At 35.2% G+C, this 20,631-nt stretch overlaps 1 protein-coding gene across 1 annotated transcript; it reads left to right on the plus strand.

Moving 5' to 3' along the window:
• The first annotated feature begins 1,692 nt into the window (after nucleotides 1-1,692).
• LOC121424211 (extracellular tyrosine-protein kinase PKDCC-like) lies at nucleotides 1,693-15,745 on the plus strand. Its single transcript, XM_041619818.1, has 4 exons — nucleotides 1,693-2,160; nucleotides 3,768-3,902; nucleotides 14,382-14,577; nucleotides 15,540-15,745. The coding sequence occupies exons 1-4, from the start codon at nucleotides 1,693-1,695 to the stop codon at nucleotides 15,743-15,745; spliced, it is 1,005 nt and encodes a 334-aa protein (XP_041475752.1).
• Nucleotides 15,746-20,631: the final 4,886 nt, after the last annotated feature.

Consider the following 20,631-nt stretch of genomic DNA (forward strand, 5'->3'; position numbering starts at 1 on the left):
CTTTCCGGGCAACTTAATTATATAGGTTTCTTTTCTACATCGATTTAAAATTAAATTCAATTCAAATAAAAAATTATTTTCTTCCATTTCACAAATTTGTACATTTTTGTAAACATAAATTCATACAAAAATAACTTTGTCATTTACAATAGTTATTCATGTACGTTTAAGAATGAGTTGTGTGTGTATTGTTATTCATGTGTTATTGCAAGATGATTAGTCTACCGTGACTGTCTGTTAACAGTTTATGGGTGGATGTGGGATGGGGTTTATTAAAGCGATGTTCCAGGCTGGAAATATCTATATCTCAATGAATAGAGTAAAATTCACAAAGCAAAAGGCTAAAAATTTCATCAAAATCGGATGACAAATAACGAAGTTATTGAATTAAAAAAAAAATGCATTATTCCGGTGAAACAGTTGTAGGCATGTCTTTATGAATATTCATTAGGTGGGCCGATGATGTCATATCCCCCACTTGTTCTTTTGTATTTTATTATATGAAATTAGGTTTATTCAAATTTTCTCTACCAAGAACTAAAACAATTGGATTGACAACTGATTGAGTGCATTAGTTATTTATTGCCGCAACATATTTCATGATAATCGAGACACACATTTACACATGTATGAAAAAATGAAACAATTTATGAATTAATGTAATAACATACGAAAAAGGAAAGTGGGGATGTGACATCATCAGCCCACCTAATGAATATTCATAAAGACATGTCTACAACTGTTTCACCAGAATAATGCAAATCTTTAAAATTTAATAACTTTGTTATTTGTTATCTGATTTTGATCAAATTTTCAGCATGTTGTTCTGTGAATTTTACTCTCTTTATTAAGATATCAATATTTTCAACCCGGACCACCCTTTTACGCGTTGATTGATTTTGGTTGAACGTGTGTTGGCTGGATTGGTGGATTGATGGATGCGTAGTGTTGCTTCTCTAATGGGTCACCACGCTTGCAAGTGGTTTCAGGTTCCTCATTTCGCTTTTTTTTTAACTTGTAAATAACAATAATAAACCGCGTAAATACGAATCGCCAATGTCATTTTTTTAGCTTATTATATGCAATTTACTGGTCGTATTTTTTTTTATCAGTATTGATTTTTTTTTCATGTAAGCTCTTAACCTTTCCGGAATATAGAAGAAGGCGTAAAACCTAGACTGCTTGAAGAAAATGCCTGTGTATACGCCTATAATGCAATACAGCAAATTGCATATGCACGAAAAAAATCGCAGTCAACGATTTCAGAAAGGAATTTATTTTTCTAAACTAAAGAATAGTTTCAAATATGAATGATGAATTCAAAGGAGGGTGGCAAATACTGGCCTTTTAATTTTATGGTCAATTTTAATAACGTCAATTTTTAATTTTATGGTATCGTTCATCTTGTTCAAAATTTCCAAGTGGCACATTATGGAACCTAGTTTCGCGGTACTTAATTTGCAAAATTGTAAATTGCCCCACTCCTCCCTATAATGTTGTATATTCAAACATTAATAGTTTTCTTTACAAGAAAAATCAGTGTGATCCTTTTTGTTTACACAGGACATTGTGCAAATTTTCGGTGAGAAAAAATAGGACAGTGGTGGATGAGGTTGAACAGATCAATCTTATAAGACGGGGCCATCTGCAGGTGAAATTTGTCGTATATTAGAGGCACTTCTAATACAAGGGATGGCAGTAAACTTCAAGGGCATCTCGATTAAGTTGCGTACCAGCCCCCGATGCCAGTGGCTGATTGCTCTCTGCACCATTGTCCACATCCTTTATTTCAAACACTGCAGCGCCCTCACAGGTGATCTTCAAGACCTTCTTGAGAAGCATAACTCCACAGGCGTCAACCCTAACACGCGTAATCTAACACAGGCCAACGTCAACTATAAGCTTCTTACTTGTGATGACATCTCAAATATGTCACAAGGGCGGTCCCTTGGGTATGGCTTTACGAAAGAGGTGTTTGAGGGAACTTACAAGGGTAGGAAGGTGGCAATTAAGATGGTTACACCCAAAGTTGTAGATATTACGGCATGTTTCGAGAGAAAGGCTTATCGGAACAAATCGGAGTGCTACGAGTATGCAAACTTTAAGGTGATGAAGGAAATAACATTAAGTTTGGAGATCAACAGTGAACGATTACTTCAGGTATTTACTCAACTATATCCCTGGCTTCTCTTACCAAACTTACTAGGGGGGTTTCCTTCGTCCTAATTGGCGGATAATTTTTGCACGAAGTGGAATGATGATGGAGCGAGGATAAACAAAATCTCAACAAATTGATTGGGGTGGGCTTGAAAATATCCCTCTTCTTGAAAAACAGTGTAATGAATTACATCAACGTTCAATAAAAACTTATTTTGCTCTATTCTAATTCGAATATGTTCAACACTGAAAATGTCAAAAATTGCTTTTCGGGATATTTCATTAATAAAAAATCAGGAAGGTTTATAAAATTCCCTCTTTGTGGATAAATCGTGAGACGATTAATTAATTTCCCCAACTTGATATCACCTGATGTAAAATGATTGACTCTTGTATAATAGTGGTTAATGTCACGGCCATGAGAAGCAGGGTGCTGAGGGTCTTCAAACAACCCCAAGATTCTTGGGGTTGTTGTGTGTGTTATTCCCCACAGACGGTCCCGGGTAAAAATGGCAGAGGTAAAAATGGCAGAGGTAATAATGGCAAAGGTAATAATGGCAGAGGTAAAAATGGCAGAGGTTATAATGGCAAAGGCAATAATTTCAGAGGTAAAGATCATGACATGCTATCAGCAAGGAAAAAATAGAGCCTTTCCAGTTAATATCAGTCATAGTTATTAACCTTGAATGGACTCCTATCGACACAATAAGTATTATGAACGAATTAGGTCTATACTTTATCGTTGATATGGTTAAACTCAAACATTTTCATGCCAAAATGATTTCAAATATAGTGAGTGATGAAAGGATTTATCCTGGTCAGTTCGTATAGTAGAACAGCACTTCATCACATATATACCAAACGAATTGTAATGTAAACACCAATGTGCGCTACCATTAGCACACTGAAATAGACGAGTTCGCGATTTATTTGAACCACTTGCATAACAGAAAAATAACAAAACGTTCTGTAATAAAAGTAGTTTTTCACCTTTCAACATCATAATGGATATGAATAGATATTGATATGATACAGTTTAATTATATTTTTACCTTTGCCATTTTTACCTCTGCCACTTTTACCTCTGCCATTTTTACCTCTGCCACTTTTACCTCTGCCATTTTTACCTCTGCCATTTTTACCTCTGCCACTTTTACCTTTGCCATTTTTACCTCTGCCACTTTTACCTCTGCCATTTTTACCTCTGCCATTTTTACCTTTGCCCTTTTTACCTCTGCCATTTTTACACCGAGCTCCACACACAGACAGCACCCTGTGGAATTCTGGTAGGTGTGGCAAAATGAATAACCAAATTACCTACATTTTTAGAAGAACCTTTTTTTTTCAATTTTGTCCAAATTTTCCCGTAACCAAAAGACATCAATTTCTTAGTGAAACCCTTTATTTTCATTTCTTCACTCGTCAAATTTTTCGTTAAAAAGACCTACTTTTTTGAACGCCCCCTTTCCCCCCTTTCTTTTCTTTTTTGATTGTCAAATTTGCATCAGTATCCCTGTAAAAAATCGTTCCCAGGGACCTGGTAAAAGCCATGCTTTGTATACTTGCAAAATTCGTATTTAAGTTGCACAATAATTAACTTTTGTTTTCAGGTACTTGGGTTCTGCGTGCGAGGAGATGCTATAACAGGATCTGTAATTGATCACGGAGTCATAGAAATCGTGGAATTTGGAAGGAAACTCGAAAAGAGTATGCTCATAAATTCTACCTGGTCGGAAAAATTACAGGTAATCCCGAACAGAAATTATTTATTCCGGATCTGATAATTTGTCAAATGCATGAACCAAAATGTTTATAAATTCCCCTTCCAAAATTGTCATGGAATTCTAAAATAATCATTTTTTTTAAATGCAGTATTAACGTAGATTCTTTGAAGTTGTTACATTTCGCAGGAGGAGAGGGGGAGTCATGTTGTAAAATATACCATTGCAAATGTGTACTTTAGTACTAGCTGGCGTTCTTTTGCGGTACTCCTGCACCAAAGTAGACCTCAGTCATGTTCAGTGATTCTAGTATTACGTGCTGTAGTCATGGTAGTGACTTGACATACCCGGTCCTTGGTCGTAAGGCTTCGTCGTGCCTACTTTTTCTTTGCCTAATTGGCCTTCATTGCCTAATTTGCCTTCTTTTTTCCTTTTTTGCTTTGACTGTGGCATTGAGTATTTGAAGCTATGAAAACCCAAAACAATTTCAAGGCATTTGTTCGTTTTATTTAGTAGCTATAGTCTAGGATAGGCCCCATAGAAACTTGACCAAACCTTTTTTTTTTTTATATATACAATATTTTTTGATGGTTTCTTGTCAATTCGAGGGTGCTGATTACGAATCTGGATGATGCCACTCGTGTAACCTTGAGCATTTTCCGCAAATTGGCAAAATCCAATATTGCCGCCAAAATATGCAAACTACCCATGAAAATCCTAAAATTGTCCGCACATTGGCTATGGAATGCATGAAAGCGTGTGGCAGGAGTAAAATACACTCTGAAAAAAATAATTGTTGACAAAATATTTATTTTCCTGATATTCAAAATGGCCGCCATAGTCCATTGTATACTCTATTATGTAAAATATATATAAATAGGGAAAACCAATTTTCACAAAAATGAGCACTAAACCGCTAAAAAATTGCGATATATGAACGAAGTAATATATGCAAATCATCATTACTAACGAGATATATCATTTATTATGTCATAAATGGGAACATTTCTGTATTTTGATATCTAAAATGGCAGCCACTGGCCCAAACAGTATTGCGTACAATGACAATGGGGGCCGAAAAAAATTTACAAGAGTTATCACAGAAATGCATATTATTAAGATTAAACGAGTGGAATATTGACTAAAAACATAATGGTTAACGAAATATATTATCAATATGTTATGTATGTGATGAATGTTGTATTTTGATATTCAAAATGGCTGCCAAAGGCCCTAAAAGTATTATCCTCAATGAAAAAGTGGGGCAAAGAAATCACAAGAGTAATCACTAAAATGCATATATATGTGATAAATTAATGAGATACTGTTTAAAAACATATTTTCTAACGAAATATATCATTCAGGTTTAAAGTGTGTGTTAAATACTGTATTTTTACTTTCAAAATGGCCACCAGAGACATTAACAGTATTATGCACAATGCAAAGTGGAAAACCAATATTCACAGGAGTGAGCACCATAAATGCAGGTATTAGTGATCTATGAGTAAAACATTGTCTGAAAGCATTATTTCTATTAAGCAGTTAAGAGATATAATTTATTCTGCCAGTTAGGTTATAAATACTGTTATTGGAAAGTCAAAATGGCCGCTACAGGCCCTTACGATATTATGCACAATGTGAATGGGAACAAATTATTTCAGCACAATTTGGCTTTGCTTGGCCAGATGGTGCCAGTTAAAAATGGCAGAGGTAATAATGGCAGAGGTAAAAATGGCAGAGGTAATAATGGCAGAGGTAAAAATGGCAGAGGTAAAAATGGCAGAGGTAAAAATGGCAGAGGTAAGAACAGCAGATATAAAACTAGAACTGCAATCGTTTCAGAACGATGTGCATGCATTGACGCCTCTGATTTAATAGAGGGCAAGAAACAAAAAGAGATAGAAAGAAAACTGTAGATGATATACATTCTCAAAATATTAGAGGGCGCTATTTCTTAGAGGAATGGTCACTGATGCGTAAAACACAGTTAGATTATGTGAAATGATACAATTGGCAAACCCTGAAAATATGAGACAAAAATAAATTCAAAGGAAGTTACGGCAATTCAACTATTTTAAGACTTTGCAATAGAGGGCGCTATTTCTAAAGTTATGGTCACTAATTATGGATAACATGTCTACCAAATTAGAATGAATTTTGATGAGGAACGGTGGCAGGGGAGGACTAACAAATATTACATGTTAATCAAATTGGATATTAGCACATTTTGCTGTCCATAGGAAGTTACATTCTCGAGTAAAATTTTTTAGACCATATTGGCGGCCCATACGTGGTTGTTGAAAATGTGTGCATTGTGAGCAGTATACCATGTGTTCAGATTGACTTATCTTGAAATTTTCTGTTGTAACCTATGTCGTATTTGGTATCACTGGAAAGAGTATTCCAATGCGGGGACATTGATACCACTTTTATTTGTGTGGAAGCAATAGACCGGAAGTAAATGCCATATAAAGAAAGACATTAAAAATGAAGGTTTTGCACAATAATTTTAAGCTACCGTCAGCAATTTGTTAGTTTCTGTTACAAAACATTAACGAACTGTTTAAGTATATATCAATACTCATATCTGCCAAGTTAAAAAGAATAAGCTTCAATAATAAGGAAATAAGAGCAAGTTGAAGTTGTGCTGGCAGTAAAGTGCATTTTTGGGTATTTTGCTGATTTTCGGGAGCATTTTTGAGATATTTCGTCAGTTGTAAGGTATATATTTTTTTAAATGGCATGAAAGGGCATATCTTAAAGACCCTAAATCCAAGAAAGGGTACGGGTTTGGCCATGCATGACGCAATGAGGGGCATTCAAAGGTAAGCGTTTTTGAAACTTTAGAGGGCGCTATTTCAATGACGGAAGATCAATGATGCGTGAAAACTTAGTAGCATGTATGTTATGATACCGTGATCAATTTCTAAAAGAATGAGCGCAAAATGAATAAAAACAGAAAAGTTACGGCCATTTTACGACTTTTAGACATTACATTTCAATAAATATGAAGTTTTTGAAGGAAGGCTATTTCGGATTTGAATTTAAGGCATGAAGATGGCATTTTGAAGGTCAAGTTATACGTCGCAGATGATGGAGCAACTCTTGGACTATCTATAGCAATTTGTTAGAAGTCTGTAGCATGCAGGATAACTGAGATATGAAAGAATGAAGAATGGTATGCAAATGGACTTGAAATTGACAAAATGGCGCCTGGATGGTCATGCATGAGTGATTTTGGAAAATGGAAGACGAGAGGCACAACTAGGGATGCTGGACAACATGTCTACCAAATTTGGATGAATTTGGATGAGGGACGGAGTCAGGGTAGAGCTAACAAAACCATGTGTTAAACAAATGGGATTTTGGTGGAAGAAGAAGAAGAAGAAGAAGAAGAAGAAGAAGATTACGGAATAGGAATATGGAACAAGAACAATGCATTGTCGCCATTGGGCGTCAATGCAAAGAGCAGAGGCATAAATGACAAGAGGTAAAAATGGAAGACGTGACAATAGCAGAGGTAAAAGTTGCCGAGGTACACTATTAGAAAAAACAGTAGATTTTACAGAAGAAAAATTAAAAAAACAGGTTTTACAGAAAAAAAAAATAATTTTGATGATTATAATAACAGGATGGTTTTCAACAATTTTTCTTCAATTTTACAGAACAGATATGTTTTAAAAAAAGGGGAAAACAGTTTTATTACAATAAATTTGTAAGGGTACATGCACGAAATATCAATTTTCTGTAAGTTTATACAAATGCATGCATGTAGGATTACACAGTGAAGTAAGATTACAGGTGTTCTCCAGACTCTGTCGCAGGATTTTTTTTTATTTTTAAGTATAGAATTTCTAACAGTGTAAAAAATGGCGGAGTTGAAAATTGCAAAGATAAAGTTGGCATAAGCAAAAATGAAAGAGATATGGGGTGCTGGTTTGTTAAAAAGCCGAGAAGAAAAAAGTTTTCACTCTAAAATCAAAGGGGATTTGGTTAAGGGGGAAAATGACTTTAAAAATTATTTCAACTAAGTGAAGTTCTTTTGACTCAGAAAAAGAATTACAACAAAAATAATAACAATCAGATAATAAACAAAGCCTTTTTAGCATACCAAGCTAATTATCAAGAGGGTGCTGCTTATGGTGTACAAAATACCCAACAGCACTTCCGCTTCCATGGGTTATGACCATCAAGCCGTCTTTATCATATTGGATGCAATGGTAAAGAAGGTTCAGGGTCTTCTTTTATGCAAAGAATCTGAACCAAACGGTCCCCCTCGATCGACCCCAAATTGGTTTACCAGTCAAGATTATTATTATTAATAGTGCAGTTTCATTTTGCTCCTGATGAATTGAATGAAAAAATATTTGTCGTTTGATTTCTTTTTAAAAAGCCTTCACGGTACACCTCCAACGAATTCGTAAATAGCATTGTTATGCCGATAAAACATAATGATATGATGAAATGCCTAACCGTGACATGCACTTCTAATTTAATCTATGTACATGCGGGGGCTTTTTGACAATTCATTGCATCAGGGTTTGAGGCTGGCCATATTTTACCTAGAGCTGTCATTTTTACCTCTCCCATTATGACCTCTACCATTTTACCTCTGCCATTTTTACCTCTGCCATTTTTACCTCTGCCATTTTTACCTCTGCCATTTTTACCTCTGCCATTTTTACCTCTGCCATTATTACCTCTGCCATTTTTACACCGAGCCGGCCAGACGGTGATGTATGAGTAAATATCGTCTGGAAACATGATTTATAACAAAATATATCATATCTTATGTAATTTAGGTGATAAATACTGTATTTCAACATTCAAAATGGCGACCAGTGGCATAAAGAGCTGTCATTATTACCTCTGCCAGTTTGACCTCTGCCACTTTTACCTCTGCCATTTTTACCTCTGCCATTATTACCTCTGCCAATTTTACCTCTGCCATTATTACCTTTGCCATTTTTATCTCTGCCATTTTTACCTCTGCCATTTTTACCTCTGCCATTATTACCTCTGCCATTTTTACACCGAGCCGGCCAGACGGTGATGTATGAGTAAATATCGTCTGGAAACATGATATATTATATAAATAGTGTACAATCTATTGTACAATATACCGGATTATATGTACGACAAATATAAAATTATCCCAAGTGCAGGTTTATTTCACCGAGGCCGAAGGCCGAGGTGAAATAGGCTTGCACGAGGGATAATTTTATATTTGGAGTTCATATAGTCCAGTAATATTGTATGATAGAACGTTCACTATTTATTATAGTAAATAGATCCCTCAATCTAAGCCCCCCATCATGGATTTTGCCATCCAAAAATCGAAAGTTATATTGTACATATGTACAATATAACTTTTTGAAGGGAGGTCACGTGGTACAAATCCAGCCAATCACAGCTCGTATTTTACTTCCACTATTTAATATAACAAAATATATCATATCTTATGTAATTTAGGTGATAAATACTGTATTTCAACATTCAAAATGGCGACCAGTGGCATAAAGAGTATTATGTACAAGGGCAATAGCCGGGGGAAAAAGTGACAAGAGTGAGCACTAAAATGCATATAATTAAAATAAACTAGTGGAACACTGACTAAAAACATCATTGTTAATATGCAATTTATGTGATAAATGCTGTATTTTTACATTCAAAATGGCCGCCATAATCCCTACATTTATTATGTACAATGCGAATGGAGAAACTAATTTTCACAAGAGTGAGAATCATAAAATGCATATGACTGTGATATACGAGTAGAAATATTGTCTTAAACATGATTTCTAACTAAACACATCACATATTGTTTGTGGAGGTAATAAATGCTGTACTTTGAAATCCAAAATGGCTGCCATAGGTCCTAAAAGTATTATGTACATTGAAACATTGGACATATAATTTTGACATAATTTGGCTTTGTTTGACTCTAAATATTGCCTATAATTGTGAATTCTGATGCAAGGGTGAAATGTTGTCTAAAACCATGGTTTATAACAAGATATATCATAATGTCGTGTATTTAAGGTGATAAACACTGCTTTTTTAAATTGAAAATAGCCACCATAGGCCCTTATCGTATAATATACAATTTGAGTGTAGACAAATAATGTTAACAAAAAGGGCATATGTCAGCCATTTTGAATGTTGAAATACAGTATTTATCACCTAAATTACATATAATATGATATATTTTGTTATAAATCGTGTTTTCAGACGATATTTCACTCATACATCACCATTTGGCCAAGCAAAGCCAAATTCTGTTGAAATAATTTGTGCCCATTCACATTGTGCATAATATCATAAGGGCCTGTATCGGCCATTTTGACTTTCCAATAACAGTATTCATCACCTAACTGGCAGAATAAAAGATATCTCTTGATATAAATTATGCTTTCGGACAATATTCTACTCATAGATCACTAATACTTGCATTCATGGTGCTCATATTGGTTTCCCACTTTGCATTGTGCATAATATTGTTAATGTCTATGGAGGCCATTTTCAAAGTAAAACTACAGTATTTAACACAAACTTTAAACCTGAATGATGTATTTCGTTAGAAAATATGTTTTTAAACAGTATCCCATTAATTTATCACATATCTATATGCATTTTAGTGATCACTCTTGTGATTTCTTTGCCACTCTTTCTCATTGTGTGCATAGTACTTTTAGGGCCTTTGGCAGCCATTTTGAAAACCAAAATACAACATTCATCACAATACATGGCATATTAATGATATATTTCGTTAACAGTTATGTTTTTAGTCAGTATTCCACTCGTGTAATCTTAATAATATGCATTTTAGTCATCACTCTTGTGAATTTTTTGGCCCCCATTGCCATTGTACGCAATACTGTTTGGGCCAGTGGCGGCCATTTTAGATATCAAAATACAGAAATCTTCCCATTTATGATATAATGAATGATATATCTCGTTAGTAATAATGATTTGCATATATCACTTCGTTCATACATCGCGATTTTTTGCAGTTTAGTGCTCACTTTTGCGAAAGCTAGTTTTCCCTCTTTATATTGTACATAATAGAGTATACAATGGATTTTAGGCGGCCATTTTGAATATGAAAAAAATAAATATTTTGTCAAAAATTAATTTTTCAGAGTATCTCACTCCTGCCACACAATTTCTTGCATTTCGTAGCAAATGTGCGGACAATTTTAGGATTTTTATGGGTTATTTGCATATTTTGGCGGCCATATTGGATTTTGCCAATTTGCGGAAAATGCTCAAGGTTACAGGAGTGGCATCATTCAGATTCGTAATCAGCACCCTCGAATTGACAAGAAACCATTAAAAAATATTATATACATAATAAAACAAGGTTACGCCTCTTTTATCCTGGACTACTAAGAATGTGGATGGAATGTGATAATTGTCATCATGATACTGCTACGATAGCAAGTCTGTTGCATTTACAAGTTGCTATACATCACTGTAAAAAAAACAAAGTGCTCATTTAGCACTTAATTACAGTACAGTCATTATACAAGCACTGTAAGTGCTAAATTAGCACTTCATTTTTTTTTTACAGTGCATGATTAACAGCAATAGGTACTAACCATCTGTTAGTATGGTGTTAACAGTAAAGTAGAAGTCGGCCCAGAATTGTCAAGCGTTGTCAGATCACCGCGGTCTTTGCAACTTCCTCTACAATTACTTAAACCACTCCAGCGACCCTTCCTTTTTAACGAATAATGACAACGAATGTTGTTTGCCATTATTAGTAAAGAAACCATAATTCCTATTATCCCTATCGGTTAAGTATTGTGAAATTATTTTCACCAAGGTTTCAATTTTCAGTTTCCATTACCATGATTACGTTCGATACTGCGCTCACATCCAAATAGCTATATCGCTCAGATGATAAACCGATAATAATTACATGCAATCAAATCGCATGATATTGGGCACTCGGGAAATTACCTTCCACAATGTTTCCATTTTCAGTTTCCATTATAATAATTTATTTGACATCCCAACCTGCTTTCATACTCAGATGATAATTTAAACAAAATTAATCGAAAGATACTGAGCTCTTGAGAATTATATGCTTAAGGAAAAGGAAATATATTTATTCATTGCGAAATTATTCTGCATGGATGTAAAAGTGAAACCCATCGGTTTGTATTAATATCCCTGTTTGTACCAGTTGTGCCACGCATGAGCAAATTAAGTGATGTTGAAGACAACAGGTGCAGATACCACTTTTTCAAAGTTTTCGAAAACTTGATGAAAGGGCAGATGACGATGTGAATTCTTTCATTGAAATGCCAGAGCTGGCAAAAAATCTTGATTGGAATTTATTCTAAAGGAGTGTATATGGTATCAAATTAATCGATTCGATGTTTACGCCACGCATGGCATCAAATTAGGGGATTTTCCCTGTTCCCGTCATTTGGGGTGGCTTTCTTCATGGGTTACGCCATTAAGGGTTGCAAATTTATAATTAGTTAATGCTGTTAGGCCATTTAGCGTGCTTTTCTGAGGTTGTTGGACACTGGTGGGTAGCAGTCCATGTGGAGAGTGACCCTGCCGGGGCCCCACAGGCGTAGCTAAAGTCATTGTGCGTCGATGAGTGAAAACTCGCTTAAACGAAAGTCCATTTCTTTGTATAGGCCCATTTGTTTTAACAAGAGGACACCCAGTTACCAATAATGCATATATAGCATTTCCATCTATTTGAAAGAAGAATAAAAGAGCATTGTATATTGAATTTCTTGCTCACGGGAATATGTGCTGCGGCCGGGGATCGAACCCTGGACTTTCCATGTGTAGCCAGGCGCCTTAGACCACTCGGCCACGGTACCTCGGCCCATGGTATTCCATCTGCTGCGCAGCGCCCCCGTTCTTGCGTTGTTTTGTTCATGACCTATATAGCCTTGGCTTAGGGTGTATTATTCTTGGGTGTTGATGACTTTGACTGGGCCTTGGTATCGAGGGTTGATGCCTTCATTGCCCTGAATTTATGGAGGAGCTGCACGTCTGCGACGTCATAAAATAACAAGTGGAATGCCTCTGACCGTCTCACCTGCATCACGCGATTCAATATGAGCAGCAGTGCTGACTTTGAAAACTACTATAACTCGCACAAGATGTTGGTAATTCAACAAAAATGTTGGTAATTCAACAAAAAATCAACAAAAAACCCGACATGGCCAAAGTTCATTGACCTTACATGACCTTTGACCTTCATCATGTGACCTGAAACTCGCACAGGATGTTCAGTGATACTTGATTACTCTTATGTCCAAGTTTCATGAATCAGATCCATAAACTTTCAAAGTTATAATGGTAATTCAACAGAAATCCCCCAATTCGGCCAAAGTTAATTGACCTTTGACCTTGTTCATGTGACCTGAAATGCGCACATGATGTTCATACTTGATTACTCTTAAGTCCAAGTTTAATGAACTAGACCAATATACTTTCAAAGTTAGGATGGTAATTCAACAAATACCCCCAATTTGGCCAAAGTTCATTGACCCTAATTGACCTTTGACCTTGATCATGTGACCTGAAACTTGTACAGGATGTTCAGTGATACTTAATTACTATTTTGTCCAAGTTTCATGAATCAGATCCAAAAACTGTCAAAGTTATGGTAATTCAACAGATACCCCCAATTCGGCCAAAGTTCATTGACCCGAAATGACTTTTGATTTTGGTCATGTGACGTGAACTCATGCAGGATGTTCAGTGATACTTGATTAACCTTATGTCCAAGTCTCATAAACTAGGTCCATATATTTTCTAAGTTATGATGACATTTCAAAAACTTAACCTTAGGTTAAGATTTTGATGTTGATTCCCCCAACATGGTCTAAGTTCATTGACCCTAAATGACTTTTGACCTTGGTCATGTGACGTGAAACTCATGAAGGATGTTCAGTGATACTTGATTAACCTTATGTCTAAGTCTCATGAACTAGGTCCATATACTTTCTAAGTCATGCTGTCATTTCAAAAACTTAACCTTCGTTCAGATTTGGTGTTGACGCCGCCGCCACCGTCGGAAAAGCGGCGCCTATAGTCTCACACTGCTATGCAGGTGAGACAAAAACTTTAACTCCGGATTTTTATTACTCCTTAACCAATATTTTTTTCTGTTAACGGTTTTTTCAAAACCAACTTATGATCAGGGCAAAATTCTACGTCAAGGTACTACAAGAACTGGAAACTGCTCTTGCTACAGCAATACTGAAATAGAACTAATACTGTCAAAGAGAATGCTGACTTTAACACGAGGACAAACTATTAATCTTTTACAATTTCATGACTGTCCTCGAAGAAATAACAACTTTGTATATGATTTTCTCCGATTCACTGATATGCATTGTCGAATAGGAAGGGGAAAGGGGGGGGGGTCCCTCGGGATAATCTCCATCTTGCAAGTTTATTTTGTGCAGAAAAGGTCAGATTATTGCGCATGGTTACAATTTATTGTGTATTCTCTTTTCAAAGATTGCCAAGGATCTGGCTGATTTACTCGTTGTATTAGAGTATTCTCCAATTGGTTCGGTCTCCATTGCCGACTTCAAATTGGATCAATTCATGCTCATCGATGGAAGGTTAAAGGTCGGTGACCTCGACGATATGTCAACTCAGGAGAGACCGTGTCTAAGTTCACGTGACTGCAATATACGTGGCCAAACTTTGGGTAAGGACCAGGGGCGGGCTACATTATTTTTCTGACATTTTTTTTCGCGGCATACGGTTAGTCGGTTAGTGTTTATTCCGACAAAGACTATACACGTTATTAACGGAATTTATATTCAAATACAAATTGTAAATACATGATTTCATGTCTTTTGCTTGCACATCAATTCCAAAGAATGCTCAAACTTAGTGCCCCAACACACAGCAAAATAAATAGTGGAAACAAATATAAAATCATAAATGGATCACAATCGAAATTTTATTCATAGGGAAAGGGAGTTAACAATTTTTTTCTTCAAATTTCTCTTTCTGGTTTATCAACATTGACTTTATGAAAAGAAATACAAATGTGTAAAGTTCTTCTCTCATACATGTACTGTATCGAAACAATAGCTTTGATCCAGCTGAGGCATGGCGGCTTGTCATTGTTCTAAACCCACCTTCACCTGACAAAGGAAATTATAATTCGTATAGTGTCGAAAATCTGTCTATCTGACGGTCAATCGGATTGGGTTCGCCCTAGCCATTAACCCGTATCTGAGGTCTAGTGGTTAAGGCACCGGCGTTTAAAGCTTGTGGCCCGGGTTTGATTCCCGGCAGAGACATTTTTTCGGCATCACCAATTTTTCCAAAGGGAGATAGCTCTGGGGAACCTTGATTTAAGCTACGCCTACCATTGTTCTCTTCATCCATTTCTTTACATTATTTAAATAAAAAAGAGTTGCCAAACGCTGTTGTACATGTATAAATTTACACACATATATATATATATATGTTTATTTATATATTTGGGGGGAGAGGATTAAAAAGGGCACTTCAATTGCTATTATGGAATTAACGTATATTTTTATTCTTTCCCAAAGATAATATTCAATTGAAATAATCCTTCACAATTACCATACATTTTGGCTTCTTGTAATTTCCACCATTAATTTCTTTATTTCAATTTATCCCATTTTTTAGGCATTGAGTGCGTCAATTCGACATGCAGCGGTATCAACCCCAAAGCAAACCTTCGTTTAGCTACGGATGTGATTCTGCAAACCCTATTCAAAAATCCGCCTGAACATTTTAAACAACGAATTGGTTTGCTTCTTGAAAAATTAAAGCGCTATCAAATAAATGCTTCTGAGCTTCACAAGTTCTTAATTGATATAACAGAGGAATAAACATTGCCTGTTAAATATGGGTGTTGATCCCCCCCCATTTTAATAAAATTTTAAATGTGGCAATTTCTTACGGAAACTGTTAGAGACAGGTGAACGGGGAGAAGCAAAAAATCCAGGATAAATAGGATAAAATATTAATGTTTCTGTTTTTTGCTATTTTTTTCTACCCCTTCCCGCGATCAAGCGCATGGGGAGTGCCCCCTTTTTTTACCACCCTTTTGAATAACAGTTTATTTTACTTTGTATTCTGTTCTTGTTTATGATGTAAAATAAGAGGCGAGATGCAAAATAAATGAAGATTGAATTTTGAAGGGTATAAAAGGGAAAGATACAAGGAAAACCGTAACATGGTCAATCACAACGTAACAATAATACAAAGCTGTATACGATGAAAGTAAGCCCTTCCTCGCTTCCATGGTTATGTAGCTTCCTGGGCGAGAGAACACAAGAAGTAGGATACAAAGAACAACACTTACCTGCTCAGCCGGGGTTCCTCAGGGATACGACTTGAACCTCTAGTTTTTCTTGCCAACGACGCTTCCCTGTCATCTGCATGCTCTCAGTATGTAGATGACCCAACTCTTGCAGAGACTTCACCAAGTTCTATAAATTCTACTTTGTCTTCTCTTGAGGAATGGTGTGGAATAAAAAAAACAATGAATATCCACTCATGAGGGTATCTTAAGAGTTCCAACCAGCTGGTGTTAGGATCGGAAATATCGGACATGACTTTTTTTAATTGCTTGGTGTCGTTCTGAGCAGTGATCTTGAATGGATAGAGCATGTCAACAGCATGACAACAAATGCAGCCAATGAACTCTATCTGCTACACCGTTAGAAAATTTATCCTTAAAATAAAAGAAGTTCCTGCAACAGAGTCTCGAGAACACCTGTAATCTTACCAGATTGCGTAATCTTACATTATATCATGTAATATTACAGGAAATTGGTATTTGGTGAATGGAACCTTTCAAATTGCTATAAATAAGACACCCTTTTCCCCTTTTTAAACAGACCTGTTCTGTTAAATTGTAGAAAAATTACTGTTTATGAATTTATAGAATGATTCTGTTATTGGTTTCTGCAAAATCTTTCTCTGTAAAATCAGGGGTTTTTTTTACAGTGTACGCTCAAACGTTTCTCCATGTCATTTATTCATTTGATAGTGTACATTTCATACAAAAGACCGGTTATAGAGTACTGTTATGTAGCCAGGCATTCTTCCCTAACCAGGTGACGGTTTGCCCCAAAGCCAGCGTTCCCTAAGAAAATTGAGACACACTAGCAAGGAGGCTACGTGAAATCAGATATAGAACATAATGAAAACGCTACAAAGAGCTTTGCCCGATCTGGTCAAGACTTTTGAACCAACAATAAGCAAACATAATTTCAATGAAACAGTTGTTGCAACACATCAACCGTTCCTGAGTACATCATATATATTTTCCTCTGGCTTTGTGTTTAACATAATTATCCATCTGCACTTCTTGCTTGACTTTAATTTAATTTTTGTTACTACTTTGCCAAACCATATACGTTTTAATGTTTTGCTTATCATCATACCAATACTCGGCATTTTAGTGCGATATCACACTGTAAAAACTGTGGTGTTAAAACTTACACCGATTGGTGTTAATAGAGGACGTCACCCTGAGGTGTTAAAATTACACACTAAAGATTGAACATAACACCAAAGAGTGTAAATGTAACAACCAAAGGTGTTGTAATAACACCTATAGGTGTAAAACTAACACCACCAATTTAACACCGGAATAAAATAACTGGTGTGGTCCTCTATGTACACCAGTTAACACCACAGTTTTTGCTGTGCATGTGCTGCTTTGACTTTTTTTTCTGTAAAACGCAACACGAATTCAAGTGCAGGATTTATTAAATCACTTCCTGGTACTTTCTTTACCCAATATTTGATGAGATTTCTAAACAACCATGATCCCTTTAATAAATAAATATTTGTGTAACACCAGATTTGATTGATCACGAAGGTGTCTTGCCAGTTGTATTCATCCTCATGTTATTATAACTCTAAATCTTACCTCGATTCATATTCAACATGTTAAATTGTATTTTTTTTTTCATTTCTCCTTAATTTGCCAATCCATATTTATTATTCAAGATCATACTTTTTTCCAGATTATATCAGTACTCTGCATACTCATATTGTCAATATTGTATCGTTTTTGTTTTACCTCCAGTTGACATTCTTCTAATTTGAAATTTTACAGAATTCATTTTCTCTGTTATCTTTCTTCGTACAATTTGTTGTCTCATACTTCCATTTCCCTGACCTCTCTTTTACTCCCCCTCTACTTTCTATCTTTCTCTTCCTTTCCTCCCTCTTTTCCTTTATCTTCTTCTCTTCTTCTAATAATCATTTTCTACATCCTCTTCCTCCTTTTCTTCTTCTTGACCATGTATTATCTTTCTCTCGCCCCTTTCTATCTACTATCTTTCTCTTCTCTTCTTCTTCTTAATCCTTTTTTCTTCATCATTCTCTTTCTCATCCTTGTTGCCCTTGTACTTTTTCTCCTCCTGGTCTTGAATCTTGTATTCCTGAATATGTATTACTAGTAAATGTTTTCGAAATTATTGTATATTAGTAATATACATAAGTACAGTAATTTATTTATGTCATAAATGTACTTTTTAATTGTGGAAATATTTCTGTAAGAATGTCAAACTGTACACTTCTTGATATTATATTGTGTATCCATGAGCAATTCAGTACTTGTGGCTGTGATACATTCCTAATAAATACCTCATTTATGGGGTAGCACGGGCAGAGTACCCTGATCAAATGTTGATGACCATTTTTTTTCCTTGTCAGAAAATTGTTTCTGGGAATGGCAGTGACCGTTGACCGACCATTTTCCCATTTCTTTTTCATTTGTCATAATTTTTTTCCATGTATGCAAGGAAATTAAAGATTTAATCTAAGAAATGCATGTAATCGGGTTTGATAATACATAGTTCTTGATTATTTTTGTTTTTAATGAGACGAAGAGATTGATTTCCAAGAAATCACTGTTCACTCTAGAATTTTCATAGATTATGTCCCGTTTTCATGAGCAATAGTTATTTTATGCACTCATTCATTCATCCTTCCTTTCATACACTTCTTTGTATTACCCGTTATTGAAAATCAAATCATTAATCCATTCCCTTATCCATCCGACACCCATTCATTCATTAATTCAATCATTTATCCAACATTCAATCCATCCATTCAATCATTTTTCAATTTATTCCTTCCTTTATCAACAAGCTCATTGTTAGTAATTAATCCATCCGGTCATTTTTTCATTCATTCGTTCATTTATTCATCCATTCGTTCATTCATTCATATAATTAAATTACTCTCTACTCTGAAAAGTATGTAAAGATTTCCTTTTTTCTCTTGAAAGTGGATGTTGCAGGATTGAGTCATGCTTTTCTTCACGTTCAATACTTGAACATGCTCATGTTTATTTGGGCTTGGTATAAGTTTTAATGTATGTAATTCTCATAATACTAGCACTAGGACTTCTTCAGTACAAATTTCTTTATGAAAGTGAGGTAGGTAAAGTGCAAAGTAAAGTGGCAGCTTTTGATCAGTATTTCCCAAGCCTGGTCCAGCTAAGGACCATTGACAATATTACAAATCAAAACTAAAATGCTACAAAAAAAGCACCCTACAATTTAACACATATTCATTATGAATGCAAGTATCTTAATTCATTTCTATAATGACAACACAACAAAGGGAATAGAATGCAATGTATTCATTTATCTATATTTATTAATATTCTTATTAGTAGGGTGGCTCCACCAACAACTGATAAAGTAATATCCTTAGAGGTCTCACAATACAATATGAAAATAAATAAACAGTTGACAAGAAAACATATTACGAAAAAAGAGGCTAGCTCATCTGAGGCAAGTCTACACAAACAAAAACTTGATTTGATGTAAAATAAGAAAAATTAAGCATAAAAATGAAAATTTCACCAAAATATTTTAAAAGAAGTTATGTTTGAATATTTTGCCTTTTTCACAAAGAAGTTGTATGAAAACAAAGTAATATGCGAAAGAGAAACAAGTCATCCCTATGACTGCATTAAAAACTAACTTAGAAGGTAGTATGTGAGAATAATATCATGAAAGGCACCACTGGATGGCAAAGTTACCATGTTAGATACTTTTAGGTGACAGGGGCCAGTACCTGTGGATATTCCATTAAAATAGTCGGCACTGACTAATTTGTAAGCTTTGACAGTTACCATCAGAGACCAGTTTTTCTCACCAAACAAAACTAGAGAATTTCCCCTGAATTTTTTTTTTAGCCAGTATGAATAACTTCCATATATGTCCTGAATACTTGGTCCCTCTCTTCATTTCTCTTTCATTGAGACAGTCACCTTTCTTTTTCATTTAACATGCTTGTCACTTTCTGCATACTCTACGTCATTCCATTTAGTCAAGTATATATTCAGCTTTCTTATGTAATGTAAATTATGTGTTAAATCTTACTATATGTATTGTACCTTATGAATTGTACCTGTTCAATCAATATTGTGTATTATCACCCTGCCTATTGCCAGTGAAGGGGAGTTTGTCCCATAATCACTGGCAGAGGACCTGGATTTATTGTAACTTCTCTATTTGACTATGAAATAAAGATGATTTATATATATGTTTAATAAACCTCTGCAATACATTCCATTTGGAAATGAATATCAGAACTTATATCAAACAAAATGAACTTGAAAGGAAATCTTTTGAAAGTCCACTATCTATTAGATTATTTGAAGAGGTGCCCGATTACTAGGTGGAATCACTAGGTTTAATAAACTTCTGCGTAAAACAGATAAATTTCACTTTGAAATAAA

The sequence above is a fragment of the Lytechinus variegatus genome, chromosome 11, assembly GCF_018143015.1.
Source record: "Lytechinus variegatus isolate NC3 chromosome 11, Lvar_3.0, whole genome shotgun sequence".
Taxonomy (NCBI): Eukaryota; Metazoa; Echinodermata; class Echinoidea; order Temnopleuroida; family Toxopneustidae; genus Lytechinus; species Lytechinus variegatus.

Coding starts and splice junctions, on each gene's coding strand:
- LOC121424211 (XM_041619818.1), top strand. CDS start 1,693: ATGGCAGTAAACTTCAAGGGCATCTCGATTAAGTTGCGTACCAGCCCC. Junction 3,903..14,381: donor CCTGGTCGGAAAAATTACAG/GTAATCCCGAAC, acceptor CTCTTTTCAAAG/ATTGCCAAGGATCTGGCTGA. Junction 14,578..15,539: donor TATACGTGGCCAAACTTTGG/GTAAGGACCAGG, acceptor CCCATTTTTTAG/GCATTGAGTGCGTCAATTCG.